Source organism: Camelus dromedarius, chromosome 9 (assembly GCF_036321535.1).
Source record: "Camelus dromedarius isolate mCamDro1 chromosome 9, mCamDro1.pat, whole genome shotgun sequence".
Classification (NCBI taxonomy): Eukaryota; Metazoa; Chordata; class Mammalia; order Artiodactyla; family Camelidae; genus Camelus; species Camelus dromedarius.
In genome coordinates this window covers 66133987-66153492 of record NC_087444.1, presented here as the reverse complement: position 1 = coordinate 66153492, position 19506 = coordinate 66133987, and the positions used below count along the sequence as shown (strand labels likewise).

The 19506-nt window shown below is 35.8% G+C and overlaps 2 protein-coding genes across 15 annotated transcripts in view; one reads left to right on the top strand and one right to left on the bottom strand.

The window, feature by feature from the left end:
• Positions 1–19506, bottom strand: part of ZNF568 (zinc finger protein 568) — a 102591-nt gene that overhangs the window by 58620 nt on the left and 24465 nt on the right. Inside the window, exons 1-2 of one of the 6 annotated variants that reach the window (XM_064489602.1) lie at positions 3255–3515; positions 2076–2156 (exon numbers count right to left, since the gene is read on the bottom strand). The exons of 1 other annotated variant lie outside the window; for it this stretch is intronic. Coding sequence is in view for 1 of the 5 variants with exons in the window: in XM_064489605.1 (XP_064345675.1) it covers positions 3395–3419 (25 nt within the window). In the remaining 4 variants the exon portion in view is untranslated. Of the gene's footprint in view, positions 1–2075; positions 2823–3254; positions 3567–19506 lie in introns of those variants that run through there. 4 more of the 6 variants (XM_064489603.1, XM_064489605.1, XM_064489604.1 and 1 more) reach the window with 4 other exon arrangements.
• Positions 3592–19506, top strand: part of ZNF829 (zinc finger protein 829) — a 40270-nt gene continuing 24355 nt past the window's right edge. For 3 of the 9 annotated variants that reach the window (XR_010382410.1, XR_010382409.1, XM_010994285.3), the window contains exons 1-4: positions 3593–3862; positions 4469–4542; positions 7832–7958; positions 8254–8349. Coding sequence is in view for 5 of the 9 variants with exons in the window: in XM_010994285.3 (XP_010992587.1) it covers positions 4510–4542; positions 7832–7958; positions 8254–8349 (256 nt within the window). In the remaining 4 variants the exon portion in view is untranslated. Of the gene's footprint in view, positions 4102–4468; positions 4543–7831; positions 7959–8163; positions 8350–12966; positions 13127–19506 lie in introns of those variants that run through there. The other 6 variants (XM_031456906.2, XM_031456909.2, XM_010994286.3 and 3 more) reach the window with 4 other exon arrangements.

The window sequence follows — 19506 nt, the reverse complement described above, 5'->3', positions numbered from 1 at the left end:
AATTTATAATTTATGGTAAAAAAGATACACAAGAGAGTAGACTAATCCTTGCCCTGAATGACAGAACAGAAACAATAAAATAGAAAACATTCAATTATAATAAATTTTGAGAAGTATTATGCATGGGATATACTCCTTATATCTTTTACATAGTTTCTATTTTTTTATGGAAATTATCACTAACAAGTTATATAATTTATTTATCATACATATCATTTGTCCACCCCCTCATATAAAGTCCATGAAAATAGGTATTTATTTTTGTCTGTGTGCCACTGATAGAAGATGTTGCTAAAGTGGTACAGCCACTAGGGAAAACAGTATGGCAGTCAAAAAATTAAGAATTACTATATGATCCAGAAATTCCTCTTGTGGGTATATACCCAAAAGAACTGAAAGCAGGGACTCGAAAAGCTGTTTGTATACCCCTGCTTATAGCAGTATTATTTGCAATAATCAAAAGATGAAGCAACCCAACTGTCCATTGACAGATGAATGGATAAACAAAATGTGATATATACATCCAATGAAATATTATTCAGCCTTGAAGAGGAAGGGCATTCTGACACAAGCTTTAATATGAATGAACCTTGAGGACATTATGGTAAGTTAAAAAAAAACAGTCACAAAAGGACAAATACTGTATGATTTGGCTTACATGAGGTACATAGAGTAATCAAATTCAGAGAGACAAAAGGTAGGATGGTGGTTGCCTGGAACTGGAGGACAGTAGGAATGAGGAGTTACTGTTTAATGGATACAGAGTTTTTGTTTTGCAAGATAAAGAGTTCTATGGATGGACAGTGGTGATGGTGGCACAGCAATGTAAATGTAATGCCACTAAACTGTACACCTAAAAATGCTTAAGATGATAATTTTTTGTGTATTTTTTAGCTTTGGTGAGGTCTGATACACCAAAAACTTCACAGATTTAACATGTATGTCCTGATGAGTTTGGACACATACATACATCCATGATACCAATACCATAACCAAGGTACTAAACATATCCATCACCTCCAAAAACGTCCTTGCGTTGTTTTGTTTTTTTTGGTAAGAACACCTAATATGAGATCTACTCTCTCAACGTATTTTAAAATGCACAATAACATTTTATTAATATATGTACTATGTTGTCCAGGTCTCTAGAAATTATTCATTGAACATAACAAAAATCTTGTACCTATTGGAAAACAATTCCTCATTTTCGTCTCCCTCCAGCCCCTGACAACCACCGTTCTACTCACTGCTTCTTTGATTCTATTTTGGATATCTTACGTAAATGGAATCATGTAGTATTTGTCCTGTGACTGGCTTATTGCACTTAGCATAATGTCCATGTTGTCACAAATGGTAGGATTTCCTTCTTTCTTAAGGCTGAATAGTATTCCATTGTACGTATATGACACATTTTATCCATTCATCTGTTAATGGATAGATGTTTCCACATCTTGACTATAGTAACTAATGCTGCAATGAACATGGGGGTACAAATATTATGATAGTACATTTTATGTGTTATGGTATCTCAATTTTAATACAATTGAAAAAATACACACACATACAGGACCCGTGAACAACACAGGTTTGAACTACGTGGGTCCACTTACATGCAGATTTTTCCCAACAAATACGTACTACAATACTACACGATCTGAGGTTGGTTGAATATGCAGTTGCAAAACCTAAGATACAGAGGGCCAACTGTAAAGTTCTACTTCGAGTTTTGACTACGAGGGAGGAGGGGGAGTGATGCCTCTAACTCCCATGTTGTTCAAAGGTCAGCTGTATATACTGAGCAAATGAATTACTACTAATTTCAGGTAATTAAAATTAGAAGAAAGCAATATATCAGTCAAGAATAACATAGAAATCGGTGGGTAGTTTGGAGTTCAAGTGTTCTAAAATCTTAAGTTTGGGTTTTGTTAAATATGCATGTTAAAAATTCCAGGATAAGAAACCAAAGCAGTGGAGAGAGAAAGGGGATAAAGGTAAACCTGCACAATAAAAAAAAGAAGCTATAATAGAGAATTTTAAATCAACAATCACAATAAATGTAAATGAATTAAACTCACCTATTAAAATAATAGTCTAACAGGATAAAAGCGGGGGGGGGGGGGGGGAGCCCAGCAATATGCACTTTACAAGAGACAGACCTGAAGTATAAAGACAAACAGAAGGGGTTGTAAAATGAAATTCCTGGAAAATACAGTAACAAAACCTGAAAAACGTACTACCAGACAAAAGACAACCTGGACTAAAAAGCAGTCACCAGAATAAAGAGGTATGTTTCTTAATGTTGTAGATTGGAATATTGGTCCCAATTCTTCATTTTACCCCTAACAGGATTATACTTTCACATTCTTTACCGTGTAACTTTGCCTTGCTCTCTGACTGTGGGCGTAATTAATGTTAAGCTTAGGCAGGTGACTAGCTTTGGCTAACGTAGTATTAGTATATTTGGGAGCAGAGGCTTTAAGGGAATTTTATGATCTATCTTGTGCTGGTGATCCACCATGAGAAGAACACGTCCTAGTAACCCCTGTCCGTTTAGCCTGAGCTGCAGAAAGAACACACGTGAATCAAATCTAAATCCATTCTGCAGCCCAGCCACCCAGCCAAGCCCAGACTAGATAAGCTGAACACAGAGAACCCACAAACCTGTGAACAAGAGAATAAATGCTTGTGTATGCCATTCAGTTTCAGGGTGGTTTGTTAGGCAAAATAAAAATTACTAATACATATAATAAAAGAAGCCACAGGAAGAGTAGATAATAAATCTGGCGGGGAAAATCACCAAGGGAAACTGGAAAGCAACAGAACAGGGCCAAGAACTGCTGGGGGGGGGGGGCGGGGGGGGGGAAATCGCAGCAAAGGATATTATGAGAGTGGCCAATGGGGAGAAAGGACCACTCGAAACCAAACACAGACATTTTTTTCAATTACCAATTATGCCAAAGGCTACTCACAAGTCAACTCAGGTAAGAACCACTATCAGTCACAAATATCTCACCACACTCACAGACACTGCACAGCTGCCTGACAGTCACAGACACCACACACGTTGTCATAAATCACATACATAACCATAACACAGACATCCCATCACAATTACTCCATCACACTCACATCATCACAATCACACGTACACACACACAGGATCACAACCCCACAGATTATTATAATTACGAACTCTCCACGACAGTTTCTTGTTCTAACAACTCCACAAACACTCTCCAGGAGCGTATTCCCACCCCGCGCACTCCGCACAGCCACTACTCCAGACACTCTGGGCCTCCTCTAAGGCTCCGCCCCGTCAGCCGCGCGCGCTGGTGCAGCCCAAACTGCTTGAGCCCCTCCTTCAAGGCCCGCTCCGGGGACGCGGCAGCGTCACCTGCCGGAAACGCCCGAATGCGCATCTAGTGCGCAGTTTCTGAGAGGCCAGGCGAAGGCGACCCGCAGGAAGGCCCGGGCCAGGTGCCGGTAACGCCGAACTATACCCCCACGCCCGCCTCCCAACGGACGTTCGGCTACACAGCACCTCCCAGAAGGCCCCGCGGCCCGAATCGACTTCCGGCCAGAATCGAGCAGGCGTTTCCTGTACGAGGGAGGGGATGAGCCAGGTCCGCTAGGGAGGCTGAGCCCAAGCCGGCCAAGCTACCGCGAGACGCAAATTTGGGACCTGACGAGACTCTGAGAATTGCAGGAGCCGTTGTTTCGCCTGGAGCCGGCCGGGCGCTGAGAGGAACCGGCCGTGGGGCCGGCTGTGGACCACATTTACCAGAGGACCCAGCGGCCCGTCGCTCTTCTCGCAGGAACTTGAACTTTTCGTGTTGTCTGGCGGGACCGTTAGATCCGCGGGGTGAGAGATCGTGGGCTCCTGGGGAACTGGCTCAGCTCTGCAGGTTCAAACCTTGGGGGACCTGAAAGGCCTAAGTTGAAGAGACCAGAGGCCGACGCGAAGCTGGGTCCTTGAGCCTGTGCGGGCGGAGCGACATGGAAAGAGGAGGTTGTGCGGCCAGTGTGCAGACATAGGATGCCTATGGTTGTGGGATTGTGACCCCGCGGCACAGGGGTACCTGCGACTCTGAGAGTGTAACTGTATGTGTTCGTGGGGAGTTTGCGTTTGTATTACGGCTCTGTGTGTGCGGGTGTGGAGTGCGTGTTCCCTTGTTTTAAGTATGACTGCGCCTAATGTATGTGGCACAGTGTGTGTGGGTATCAGGCGTCTGTCAGCTGTGAGATTGTGACTCCAGAACTCTGTCCCTAGGAAACCTCTGCTGTCCTCGACAGCAGTGACATCAGCCTTTTCCTAAGACACTAGGATAGGACAGGATGCCCCATGTTCCTCTAATCTCCATTCTCTGGGTGTGTTGCGGAGGGTGGGGGGCTGGGGCTGACCTCTGACCTGACCAGTTTGAGCAAGAAGAAAAACCTGGTGTCTCAGAGTTACTTTCTCCTCTCCCAGTTCTACCCTTCTCCAGGTGAGGCGCAGAAGCGAGGGAAAGAATGCACGATGAACTTCTGCAAGCAGTGTCCAAGGTATGTTGGGGTTTCCTCTTTGCTTTCCTTCTTATGAAAGTTAATGCTTGATAAAGATACTTCATTTGATTATAGGTTCCTATAATTTTCCCACTGGAGGGAAGGATAGTTGAGCCTGCTATTGAAGCACAGTAACTCCCATACACCTAATGTTTACTTGATTGGAAAACGGCTTCACTTCCTTTTGCCGAGTTTTCTTCTTTTTAAATGCAGTATTGTGATTTTAAAATAAAATCATGATTATTCTAGAGATTTAAAAAACACAGAATTACCGAGAAAAAAAATGGGACCACTTAAATAACTAGTGTTAATATTTTGGAGTATTTTCATTATTTTTTCAAAATCAAATTATACTTCATTTACCATTTTATATCCTTCAGTTTCTCTAAATAAAGGGTCATTCTCCTTTGTCGTCAGGTGATCTTTGTAAATACCATTTTTCAAAGATACGTATTATTTTTTGCCTGAATGAGTTATGGTTTATCTTTTCTTCAGATCAGTTGTGTCAAACATGAAATCTTTAAATATTTATTTTAAATGTGTATTTATACTAACACATATACATACATTCACACAGGTTTGAGTTTGGATTTCCATGATTAATAGTGAGATTGAACACCATTTCCTATTCTGTTGGTTATCAGGGTTTCTTCTTTCAGGACATGCCTGTTCAAATCTTTTACACATTTTGCTCTTGGATTATCTTATTGATTCATGGGAATTCTTTATATAATCCGGATATGGATCCTTTATTGATTATATTTTTCTACTATTTGGATTGTTTTGTCACTTCCTTTAAGGTAGTTTTATGAATAAAAGTCCAAATTTTTTAACGAAGCCAAATTTATCTATTTTTTTCCCTTTATGGTTGTTGTTTTTGGTGTTTTATTTAGGAAATCCTTCCTTGTCCCAAAGTTATGCAAATAATCTACTATATTTGTACTTAAAGTGATAATTCTATTTATTTAACCTAGTCTTGATTATTCTAGCTCCTCCTTTGAGGTAATTTGGCTTTTCTTCCTCTGGCTGTTTTTAAGACTTTCTCTCTGTTTTACGTTTTCTGTAATTCTAGTATGAAATGTGTAAGTGTGCATTCCTTTTTATTTATTTGCTTGCAATTTATTAAAGTTTTTTGAATTTGTGTTTAGGTGTTCAGGAAAATCTTCAGCCATCTTCATAGATTGGCCCTGCCTCATTTTCTCTCCTCTTCTTCTTAGGCTCTAATTACACATAGGTTATAATTTCTCACCATTTTTTTTTAATCTCTTAATCTCTTTTTTGGTTTTTAGAGTTAATACTTACAGCTCAAATCAAAGCAATATTAAGCAAAAGAACCTTGCCTTGTCACAGAAGTGGGTGGAGGACATGGCAGGTAGCTAGAGTTTTTGGATTTTTTCTCTAACCAGTAGAAAAAATATCTTTATTCAGTTGTGTTTCAACACTTCTAATCTTGGGGAACTCACCAAATCATAAGGCTATTCATTTTATGATTCGATTATCTGAAAATGAGAGTGTACCAAGGTAGAGTACTCAGAGTAGGAACAGTGTTTTCTGAAGGTATAAATTTGGAGCTGAGGAACTAAATTTGGAATTCTCAGTTTAAAAAATGCATTTGATACAGAGGCAGAGAAAATCAGGATGAGAATCAGTCTCCAAGTCTATTCTGCTTAAGGCCTTTCTGTCTGAATTTCTTCAGAAAAAGGCTGAGTCTTTTCAATCCATTTTCCTGTGCCAAAGCCCAGACAGTATCTGGTTCCCCTCTCTCATCAACATCTAATTACACTCGTCATCTCTATAATGAAGATTATTGCCCAATATTAATGCGAATAACTCTAGGGAGGTAGTATACTGAAGTGGAAAATAAATTTTAAAAGGAATAAAATGAATTTTATGTTCAGTAGCTAACCTTTTGTTTAATCAGGAATATTATGAAACATCCTTAGTAAATTTGAAAAAAAGACAAGGGTGTATACCATTGCCATTGTTATGTAACATTGTGCTGTAGGTGTTAACCAAAGCACTTAGACAAGAGGAAAAATAAGGTTAAAAATTAGAAAAGAGGATGTAAGATTATCATTTTCTGCAGCTGATATGACTGTGTACCTGAAAAACCAACTCACCTTATAACCAATACTTTGAAATAAGCAGGACTCCATAGGGATCAAGCAAAAGAATTTATTTTCCTATAATTCCCACTCTCAACTCTATGGCTAATTATTTTGTTGCCCTGGATAAAAGCTTGTGCAGTCCCTATAATTGTTTTGATCACTCTGGTATTCTTTGGTTATTTTCAGTCACAAGATCAGTCTCGTTTTATAACCTCTAGTTGAGTGCAATATGGAAGTTTCATTCAAAGCCTTTTCTCTGAGTTCAAGCTTGCTTCAAGCTAGAAGCTTGCAGTGTGAAAAGGGAGACATACTAAACTTCATTGTTTACTCAACCTGAACTCTTTCTTTGCTCAATAGTTTCTTTCCCCAGTCCTCTGTCCTCCTATTCTTAGGTGCTGCTTTCTAGGTCTGCTGCCAGATATGTCCTGGGACTAGACTTTTACAATTAAATTGGACTTTGTTCACCATTCTCATGTTAGTTTTCTAGTTTCTGAATATGATACCTTTCATTTTCTTAATTTATAGGCCAGTAGCTTCCTAAGAAAGGCTAGATAAGAGATAATTTTATCATTCATTCTCTGCAGATCTACAATTGTCTTGATTTAATCTTTACACTAGCTGTGTATTTAATCTTGCTTGGTATATAATCTTCATACTAGCCTTGGCTGGGTATGGAATTCTCAGCTGGAATTCATTTTCCTTTGTAACATTAAAGGAATCACTTTGTTTTCTTACTTCAAATGGTGCTGTTGAGAAATCCATTGCCATTCTAATTCCTGAAAATTTTCCTGTGATCCACAGAAGCTTTTAGAAAGTTCTGTTCTTCTCTAATATTCTGAAATTTTACTCCAAAATATATCTAAGATTTTTTTTAAGTCCATCACCTTTTTTTCCTCTCTTGGGGCTTAAAGGGAACATGGGGAGGGGGAAGGAACCCTCATTTATGCAGACTTTACTGTGGCCAGGCACTGAGCTGCATCCTTGCTATTTTACCTCATTGGAAAAGTCCACTCTATTTGCACATTCCTAGACATATCCCTCTGTACATAGGAGATATGTCTTGACTTATATAATTCCAGCCCCTTCAATTTTCTTAATAATCTCTGTGCTTATCTGTAGAGCCCTCTGCTACCATCTTTTCCTTCTCTCCTTCCATTGTGAAAACATGTTTGTTGTTTCAGGGGTCAATGATGTTCAAGGATGTGTCTGTAAACTTCTCTCAGGAGGAATGGGAATGCCTGGACTCTGGTCAGATGAATTTATACAAAGAAGTGATGTTGGAGAATTTCAGCAACCTGGTTTCAGTGGGTAAGGATAACTATCCCCCCAAATTCAGAGTCTGCCCTTGGGAATGTCTCCTTTCTCCATTGTTGAATTGTTCATTTCAAGTAACCGGCTAAATTTCTGCTCCCTGTTCCCCAAGGAATGGTTGAGTTGGAATGGAATGGAAGAGTTGGAAGCAGGCAGCTCCAGCTGAAGCTTTATCTTCATCTTTCTCTGATTCTTCCTATAGTGGCATCTCTTTCTCGATCATCAAGGGACAGGATCTGATTTCTGGGACACCAGCAGCATAACAATGTCCCATATCTTTTCTTGTGATCAGGACTTTCCAATTCTAAACCAGCTGTGATCTCCTTATTGGAACAAGGAAAAGAGCCCTGGATGGTTGACAGAGAGCTGACAAGAGGCCTTTGTTCAGGTAAGTGAGAGATGATATAGCACGAGCAGAGCCTTGAGGAGATATTACCTACAAGATGTTATCAGGAAACTCCCCTCAAAAACCCAAGGCCTCGTCCATAAAAAAGGTATCTTGCTTTGTTTTCTCTTATACTTTCCTCCCAGTCCAGTGTAACAAATACCTTCCTTCTTCATTTCCAAGACAATTATTCTACCGTGTTTTAGATTTCATTCCTTCATAGGATCTGCTGCATTTAGACTCGTATAACAGTAGATATTCCCACCCTGAGTAGATATTCCCACCCATTCCATACCCAGCCAAAGCTTGTGTGTGTGTGTGTGTGTGTGTGTTTTCTCTTCCTATACTGGTTTTTGTTTTGTCTACTTTCCAAGTATTTGTTACCTTCAATAACCAGTTTGTCCTGGATTTAGTAGTTCATTCTTTCATGTATTAAACATTTGATTATTTTTTACATTAAAAAATTAATATATAACATACATATGGAAAATACATGATTATGATCATATAGTGACAGATTATGCAAATGAATGTGTATCGATATAACCACCACTTCAGACAAGTAATAGAAAATTACTAGCACCCTTTCTACCCTTTCCCAATCACCAGCCTCTTTGTTTTCCCCCAAAATAAACACCATCTTGACTTCTACCTCCATGAATTAATTTTGCCTGTTTCTGAGCTGCATATAAGTAGAATCATACAGTATTTATTATTTTGCCTCTTTTTTTGTTTTTCCTCAACTTTGTTTATGGGATGTATCATCCATGGTATTGGATATAGCTGATGTTAGTTCATCTTCATTTTTGTGCTGTATTCCATTCTATGGATATATTTTATATTATATATTGCTAATTATTATAAATAAAGTGTCCTTTCTACAATTGACAGTTGGGTCAGTTGGGTTGTTTTCCAGTTTTTAGCTATTTTACATAATGCTGCTGTAAACATTTTTTTGGGGGGAGAGGTAATTAGGTTTGTTTATTTATTTTAATAGAGGGACTGGGGATTGAACCCAGGACCTTGGGCATGCTAAGTGCACACTCTACCACTGAGCTATACCCTTCCACTGTTCTTGTACAGACCTTTTGGTGCATATATGTACACATTTATTCTGGGTGTATATCTAGGAGTGGAATTACTGGGTAATAGGATGTGTGTTTGTTCAATTTTAATAGATAATGCCGGTTTTCCAAAGTCATTACACCAGTTCATACTTCTACTAGCAATATGAAAGTTGCATTGTTCCACATTCTTGCCAATTCTTGATATTGCTGGACCTTTTAAGTTAAGCTGTTCTGGGGTGTGTGTGTTCTGTGACTTGTTTAATTTTCTTGGGTTGTTCATTGGATTGTATGTGTTTCTTAGTGATATTCTGTATATGAGCCCTCTGTAAATATTATTGTATATGAGCCCTCTGTAAATATTATCTACCACTCTGTGGCTTATTTTTTATTCGTGTTTTCTTTTGATGTTATTAATTTTAAGTAGTCAAACTTATCTGTCTTTTCCTCTATAGTTGTTACTTTTTGTGTTCTGTGTAGAAATCATTGCCTACCCCAAAGTCATGAAAATGTTCCCTGTGTTTTATTCTACTAGCTTCATTGTTTTACCTTTTACATTTAGATCTACAGTTCCCTGGAGCTGATATTTGTACGTAGTATGAGGGTAGGGGTCAAATTTCATTTGTTTCCATGTGACTATCCAATTGACCCAGCAATGCTTATTTAAAAGACTTTTCCCCACTCCCTGTAAGGCTACCTTTGTCATAAATCATGTGTCCCTGTATCTGTAAGTTTGTCTCTGGACTTAATTTTGTTCCATTGGCTTGTCTACCTTTGTCTCAATACCACACTATAATAATACTGTAGCATATAACAAGGCTTATTATCTGGTAGAGCAAGTTCTCCTGCTTCTTCTCTTAGTATTTTGCATTTTCATATAAATTTTAGAATCAGCTTATTAATATTCACACACATAAAAATAACTGCTGACATTTTGATTAAGGTTAAAATGAATTTATACATCAGTTTCCAGAGAATTAATATTTTAAGATAGAGTCTTCTAAAAAAGTTTGATTTTTCAGTTTGTGCAGGTACTCTGCTAGGTGTTACATAGTTCAGAAAATATGTAGACTTATTAAGAAACTCATTGTTTAATGTGGAAGCTAGAACATTTTTGTAAATACACAAAGTAGAATTCAGCAAACAAGAAGATCAAACAGGAAGCTCAGAAAAAAGTTATAAAACAGTCAAAAAATTTAGAAGTGGAATTGATTGAAATAGATATTAATTGCTAGATCCTTGGAAGTAGACGTCATTTGTGGAGATAGTGTTGGAAATAGACCATGCCTCCACTGAAAGAGAATTCTGTATTCAACAAAGCTCTGGGAACCTAGATAGGAGTTTGTCAGTCTCCTTCCTTGCCCTCAGTAGATCTCAGCTAGCCCTAAGTATTTTATTTTCCTGTGTCTCCTCTTACTGTTTTTCCTCCCTATCAGTTTGCTTATTCACTCCCTTCACTGTCTTCCTTTGACCCCATACTTTTCCACTCATGGTCTCTGTTTATTCTTTTTCCACTTTTGTATAATTAATTAAATTTTCCTTTTTACCAAAGTAGTATATTATAGAATTTAAAATCACATAGTATTAAAGAGCTTATATTGAAAAACAGCAGCCCACTTTTTCCATCTATACGTTCCCATCCCTACTGCCCCAGTCCCTTCCCTCAAAGTCAACAGATTTTCAACTCTTGGCTTGAATAATTCTTAAACTTACCTTTATATTTTGGATAGTATGCTTATTTTGTCATTTTGTGATCTACCAAATTATCAAAGTATTTCTAGATCTCTTATTCTGGTAGGACTGGGCTCCCACAACCACCACACGTTTCTTGATTATATAACTACAGTTTATATACTGATTATATAAATATTGTTATAACTTTCCTTTGTTACCTGCTTAATGTGTAGCCCCATTTTTGATATGTATTACTTTAATTTTCATTTTAGTTTTTATTTCCATTTTGATATCTTTGTTAAATAGTAGTTATTTAGGACTGTTTTTACATAGTTTTCCCAAGATCAAATGCTAAATTGAAAATAAACCCATCAAAACTATCATCTGGTTTGTTTTATTTTAAATATGACAAAACTATATCCCATTACATCTCTGCAACTGTTGTTTCCAGATAGTCTTAACTACTCATATTAATTATAATTTTTAACCACAGAAAATTGTGGGAGGTAGATAATTGAGAACTGTCATATGTAAACATTTTAACAAACTAGAAGGGTTCTTAGCTCATGTGATACCACTCCCCAAAGCTACCTACCTCCCTTTTAAGCCCTTATAAAAGGGACAGAAATTAATGTGTTTGTTTATAATACCCAGAGGTATAACCACTCTCTAACATAAAGAATAATGAGGTATACATATTAAATAGTAATGGCATATATGTTAAAACTATGCATGGAGACCAATGTTTTTATATTTTACCTTAGAAATCATTCAGATTTCCAAAGATTATCCATTAATTTTTCTTATTTAATAACCAAGGTCTTAACTAAGAATCTTCAGTATTATATTTAAGCTAACACACTCCAGAGCAATACAATTACTTTTGATATCAAAAAGTTTGAAAGGATTATAACAATTTAGTTTAACACATATTTTATAGTTTTTATAATCTAAAATCTTATGTTTTACACTGATAAAATCAGAATGAAGATATATGATTATTTTTAAACCAAAATTATTATGTCAGTCTCATTTATCTAAGGATTCACTTTGAACCCCAGATAACTGGAAGAGATTTCTATCATCCCTGCAGAAATCACCATAAAATTTAGATTCCTAGTCAGTATAACTTACCAGCATTGTACAACCCAGAACCAAAACTAAACTTGGCCCTAAAACAATATCCAAAACATGTTGGAGAGAGGATAGAGAGAAACAGAGTGAAAGAAAGTAGTTTTACTGCTGCTTGGGATTTACTGAGGCAGCCAAGAAAAGAGTACATGCTGGGGCTGAAATAGCCCATGAAGTCCACTTCTCAAGTCACACAGTATAATTGACTCATATAGGTGAATCCATTTGGACATCTCACTGGGACCTTCAGAATTGTCTGAGTATAACATTTTCAAAACTTTTCAAAAGTATAACTTTTCATGAGTTAAACATGACTCTTGTAAATATGTGATAAGCACATTTGAAAGGTTTATTTAACTCATTCATGACATAGCCGGAGGCATGATCAAGCCTAGTTCAGATTATCTGGGAGAGACTGAGTTCATGTTGTACCCTAAAGAATGAATGCAGGAATAACATCACTAAGTTGGATACAAAAATGAATTACTGTCTTACAGAATAATAAGACCATACCCTTCAGGCTACCTTTTCCACCAGATAAATCATTTGTAACTTACTAATTTTTTAAAATTAAAGTTTACATCTAATTTTAACAGAACCTTGTTCCTAATGAGTAGTAAATAGTAAGTGAAACCAAGGTACATTACCCCAGAGAATGAAATAATCCTTGAATGGACCTGATAGGTGATATACTGGTATGACACTTAAGAGGCATGTAATATTTATCCTTCTGCATTACTTTCAATTTTAGATACATACCCCAAAGTGGAGCAGATGTATACCTGTTTAAGTAGTACCAGATGGCTATACAGAATGGCAACACCACTCTGTGCTTTCATCAACAGTACTTAAGAATTTATGTGTCCCCACCGAGAGTTGTCATTTTCCAGCTTTCTACTTTCCCATGTCTAGTAAGTGAAAAGTGATATTTCATTATTGCCTTCATTTGCATTTCTAACTGTTAGTAAGTATGAACATCTGGTAGGTTTATTAGCATTTTAACCTTGTTAACCTTTATCAGTATTTTTATTGAGACCACTTACTTCTTCCTATTAATTAGCAAGTATCTTCTAGTCTACTTTGCATTAAATTTATCTGTTGTGGCCTTCATTTAACAGAAATCCTTGATTCTGATGTATTTTCAGTTCATGTGTTTTTCTTTATGGTTTCTATATTTGGAGTTTTATGTAAGTTGTCTTTCCTTGTCTATTTTTCACAAAGATTTTCTATTTAAAAAGTTTCCTTTTTATATAATAGTTTTACCTTTCATATTATGTATTTAATCTATTTGGAATAACCCATTTAGGAGATGTTAAGTAGGGATCCAGAGTTTTTTTCCTCATAAATTGAATCATTTCCCCCTCTATCACCTGTAAAACAATTGAGCTTTCTTCATTGATTTCTGGTGCCATTTTTACTGGATAATAATTTCTCATATATGAATCTTTCTCAGAACTTTATTGTCTTATGGTATAATGCCAGTACCAGAGTGTCTTCATTTTTGTGGCTTGTATTTTTTAATATCTAACATCTTATTTTTCAAATCCAAGGTTTACTTAGCCTCTGGTATACTTTTGCTTTTCCGTGTAAAATTTTAGTCATTTAAAAAAATCCAACTAGAGTTTTGTTTTGGATTACTTGAATTCATAGATTAATTTGGAGAGGATTGACATTTTTATAATATTAAATTGTCCCTTCTAGATCATGTAATGTTTCTTGATTCATTCAGGTTACTTTCATGTCTTTTATTAGAGTTAAAAGTTATTCCATAGCAATTTTTTTCATAGTTCAGATTTTTCTAGATTATTTGAAATAGATTTTGTTGCTACCGTGAGTATCTAAATTTTTCTAGTTGGTAATAGTATTGCAGAGTAATACTATTTTTCTTTTAAACATGTGAACAGGAGTTTTAACTTACTAAGTTATCAGGGAATTACAAATTAAAAGCACAATGGGATACCATTATGATACCCACAACATGCACAAAAATTTAAGTTTGACATTAGTAAGGGTAGATAAGAATGTGGAGCATTATGCACCCTCATAGGCTGTAGATGTGGTATAAATTCACACAGCCACTTTTTTGGTCTTTTTACCTTTTCTTTTTTCAAATTTTATTTTATTGAGATAAGAACATTTAACATGAGATCTATCCTCTTACCAGATTTTAATTGCATAATACAATATTGTTACTGTAGGCACACTGTTGTATTGCAGCTCTCTAGGCCTTACTCACCTTGCATAACTGACTAGCAACTGCCCATTTCCCCCGCACCTCAGCCTCTGGCAACCATCATTCTACTCTTTGCTATGAGTTTTACTCTTAGATACCTCCTATTAGTGGAATCATGCAGTATTTGTTCTTCTTTGTAACTGGCTTATTTCACTTAGCATAGCATCTTCAAGTTTCATCCATGTTGTGACATATTGCAGGACTGCCTTTTTTCTTAAGGCTGAATAATATTCCATTGTGTGTGTGTGTGTGTGTATCACATTTTATTTCTATATTCATCTGTCTGTGGAGTTGAGTTGTTTCACATCTTGGCCATTGTGAATAGTGCTGCAGTGAACATAGGAGTGCTAATATCTCGTCAATATTCTGATATCTTTTTTTTTTTGATGAATAACTCAGAAGTGGGATTGATGGATCATATGAAAGTTATTTTTAATTTTTTTGAGGCACCTCCATACTGATTTTCTAGCAGATATACCATTTTACATTCCCACCAATTATAAACAGAGTTCCAGTTTCTCAATATCCTCAACATTTATTATTGTTCAGTGATAAGTAATATCTCATCATGGTTTTGGTTTGCATTTCCCCAATGATTAGTGTAGTGATACTGAGCAACTTTTCCTATACCTTTTGGCCATTCATATGTCTTCCTTGGAGAAATGTCTGTTCAAGTCCTTAATCCATTTTTAACCAGGTTATTTGCTTATATAGTTTAGAAATTAACCCTTTATCAGATATATGGTTGGCAAATATTTTCTCCCATTCGTAGGTTGTCTTTTTACTATGTTGATTGTTTCCCTTGCTGTGCAGAAACTATCATATAGTTTGATATAGTCCTGTTTGTCTATTTTTGCTTTTGTTGCTTTGCTTTGGTGTCATAATGCATGAAATTATCACTAAGACCAATGTCATGAAGCTTTTTCCTTATGTTTCTGCTAGTTTTACAGGTTCAGGTTTTATGTTTAAGTCTTTAATCCATTTTGAGTTGATTTTTGTTATGGTGTAAGTTAAGGGTCCAATTTCTTTCTTTTGCATGTAGATATCCAGTTATCCCAACACCATTTGTTAAAGAGACTTTTCTTTATCCATTATATATTATTGGTGCTCTTGTTGCAGATTAGATGACTGTATATGCATGGATTTATTGCTATGCTCTCTATTCTGTTCCATTGGTTTATATGAATGTCTTTATGGCAGTACTATACTGTTTTAAGTTCTGTAGCTTTGTAATATATTTTGAAATAAGGACGTTTGATGCATCTAGCTTTCTTGTACTTTTCTAAAGATTATTTTTGGCCCTTTGAATTGTTTTTCTCTATTTCTGTAAAAAATGCCATCGGGATTTTGATAGGGATTGCACTGAATCTATAGATTACAGTTTAACAATATTAAGTCTTCCAGGCCATAAGCACCAGATGTTTTTCCATTTATTTGTGTTATCTTTAATTTGTTTCATCAACGTTTTATACTTTTCAGTGTACAAGTCTTTCACCTCCATAATTAAGTTTATTCCTAAGTATTTTACTCCTTGTGATGCTATTGTAAATGGGATTGTTCTTTTAATTTCTTTTTAGATAGTTTATTGTTGGTATAAAAACACTATATTTTGTATCCTGCAACTGAAAACTGAATATATTTAGTTCTCTAACAGTTTTTATGTGGTGTCTTTTGGGTTTTCTATGTATAAGATGTCATTTGCAAATAGAGACAGTTTTTTCTCTTCCTTTTCAATTTGAGAGCCATTTTATATCCTTTTCTCGCCTAATCTTTGGCTAGGACTTCCAGTACCATGTTAAAAAGAAGTGGCGAAAGTGGGCATCTTTGCCTTTTTCTTGATCTTTGAGGAAAAGCTTTCAGTTTTTATTAGTATATTAGCTATGGGCTTTTCATATATGGCCCTTACCATGTTGAAGTAATTTCCCTCTAAGTTTGTTGAGACTTTTTATCATGAAAGAGTGTTGAATTTTACAAAATTCTTTTTCTCATCTATTAAGACGATTATGTAATTTTTATGCTTTATTCTGTTAAAGTGGTGTATCATGTTGATTTTTGTATGTTGAACCATCTTTTCATCCAGGAACAAATTGCAGTTGGTCATGACATATGATCCTTTTAAAAAGTGTTGTTTAATTTGTTGAGAGTTTTTGCATTTATATTCATCAGGAGGATTGGCCTATAATTTTCTTTATTTCTTTTTTAATGATTTCTTTCTCTGGCTTTGGACTGAGGGTAATGCTGGCTTCATAAAATGATTTTAGAAGTATTCCCTCCACTTCATTTTTTTGAAGAGTTTGAGAAGGACTGGCATAATGTTTGGTAAAATTCACCAGTGAAACCATCTGTCCCTGGGCTTTTCTTTGTTGGGAGATTTTTGATTACTAATTTAATCTCCTTACTAGTTTCAGGTCTGCTTAGACTTTCTATTTCTTCATGATTCAGTCTTGATAGGTATGTTTCTAGGAATTTTCCCATTTCTTCCAGTTTATCTACTTTCTTTATGTATAATTGTTTATAGTACTCTCTTAGTTTTCATTTCTGCGACATCATTTATAATGTCTTTCATTTCTGATTTGAGTCACCTCTTTTTTTCTTAGTCTAGCTAAAAATGTGTCAATTTTATATTTTCAGTAAACCAACTATTAGTTCCATTGATCTTTTTTATTGTTTTTCTATTCTCTGTTTGTTCATCTCTACTCTAAGCTTTATTATTTTTTTTCCTCCACTAATTTTGGATTTAATTTGTTCCTTGAAATGTAAAGTTAGATTGTATATATGTGATTCTTCCTTTTCAATGTAGGAACTATAAACTTCCCTCTTTGTACTCCTTTTTCTGCATCCCATAAATATTATGTTTTTGTTTGTCTCAAGATATTTTCTAATTTTCTAACTATTCTTTGACCCCATTGGTTGTTCAAAAATGTATTATTTAATTTCCACATATTTGTGAATTTTCCAGTTTTCCTTTTGCTGTTGATTTTTTAGTTTCATTCCATTGTAGTCAGAACAGATACTTGGTATGATTTCAGTCTTAAATTTCATAAGGCTTATTTTATGATCTATCCTAGAGAATTTCCATTTATGCTTGACAAGAATATATTCTGTTGCTGTTGAATGGAATATTCTGTATATATCATTTAGGTCCATTGATCTGTAGTACTGTTCAAGTCTCCCTTCTTTCTTGATTTACTGTCTGGTTGTTCTACCTTTTATTGAAAGTAGGCTATTGAATTTTCCTACTACTATTGTATTTTTGTCTATGTCTCCCCTCAGTTTTGTCAGTGTTCGCTTAATATAGTTAAGTGCTCTCATGTTGGATGCAGGTATATTTATGATTGCTGTAGCCTCCTAGGGAATTGACCCTTTAATCATTATATAATATCCTTGTTTGTTTTTTATGACAGCTTGTAACTTAAAGTCTGTTTTATCTGATGTAAGTATAGCCACCCTTGCTCTCTTTAGGTTACTGTTTGCATGGAATATCTTTTTTCACTCCTTCACTTTCAGCCATTATCTGTGTCCTTAAATCTTAAGTGGGGTCTCTTGAGGACAGCATATAGTTGGCTATTATTGTTTTCTCCGTTCAGCCACTCTCTTTCGATTTGAGAGTTTAATTCATTTATATTTAGTTATTATTGATAGGGAAGGATTTACTATTGCCATTTTATTCATTATTTTTTGTTCTTCTTATAGTTCTTTTGCCCCTCTTTTCCTCCCTTGCTGTCTTTCTTTTGTTTCCTTGATTATTTGTGTTGATATGCTTTGAATCCTTTCTATTTTTCTTTTGTGTAACCTCTATAAGGTGTTTTCTTTGTTATTATCATGGGACTTTCATAAAATATGAGTTTGTTTTAAGCTGGTAATAATTTAACTTCAGTCACATACAAAAACACTATAGTTATTTTTAATACTTTTGTCTTTTAGACTAGAATCAAAAGTGATTTACCCAATACGGTTATAGGAGTACAATATTCAGTGTTTGTTTATATATTTATCTTTACCAACAAGTTTTATGCATTCTTATGTCATGTTTTGCACCATTTTGTTTAAAGTTTAAAAGCTCCCTACAGCACTTCCTGTAAGGTAGGTCACGTGGTAATGAATTTCCCTCAGTTTATGTGTTTCTGAGAATGTTTCTCTTTCCTTCATTCATGAAGAACAGTTTTCCTGAGTATAATAATCTCGATTGGCAGAGTGCCCCCTGCCAGACACACTTTGAGTATATCATCCCCTTCCCTTCTGGCTTTTAAAGTTTCTGCTGAAAAATTCTGAAAGTCTTAGGTGTGTGCCCTTGTTCATGACAAATTGTTCTTCACTTGCTACTTTCAAAATTCTTTTTATCTTTGTTGACAAAGAGGTTATGTCTCAGTGTGGCATAATGTGTCACAGTATGGATTAGATTATAATGTGTCCTTGTGCAGATTTCTTTGGGTTCATCTTTTTTGGGGTTCTTTGGCTTCCTGAGTCTGGATGTCCCCAGATTTAGGAAGTCTTCATCCATTATTTCTTTGAATAAGTTTTCTGGTTCTTTCTCTTTTCCCCTCTGGGAGTGCCATAATGCATATATTGTGGTCCATTTGTTGGTGTCCTATAAAATCCTATGCTTTCTTCACTCTTTTTCATTCTTTTTCCTTTTTGCCCCTTTGAATAATTTCAATTACCTGTCTTCAAGTTTGCTGATTCTTTCTGGTGCTCTTTCTGCTGTTGAACTCTACTGAATTTTTCAGCTCTGTTATTGTATTCTTCAGCTCCAAGATTTCTGCTTGGTTATTCTGTCTCGTTGAAATTCTCACTTTGCTCACACATTGTTCTCCTGAGCTCATTGAGCATTTCTGTGGTGGTTGTTTAAAATTCTCTGTCAAGTAATTCCTGTAACTACATTTCATTAGGGTCATTTTCTGGAGCTTTATTTTGTTCCTTTTGTTTGGATTGTGTTTCCCTGTTTCTTCATTTTCCTTGACTCATTGTGCTCATACCTACACATTAGAAACAACTGCCACCGATCCCATTCTTTATGCGTTGGCCTCATCCAGGAGAAAACCAATCAGAGTTTCTGTG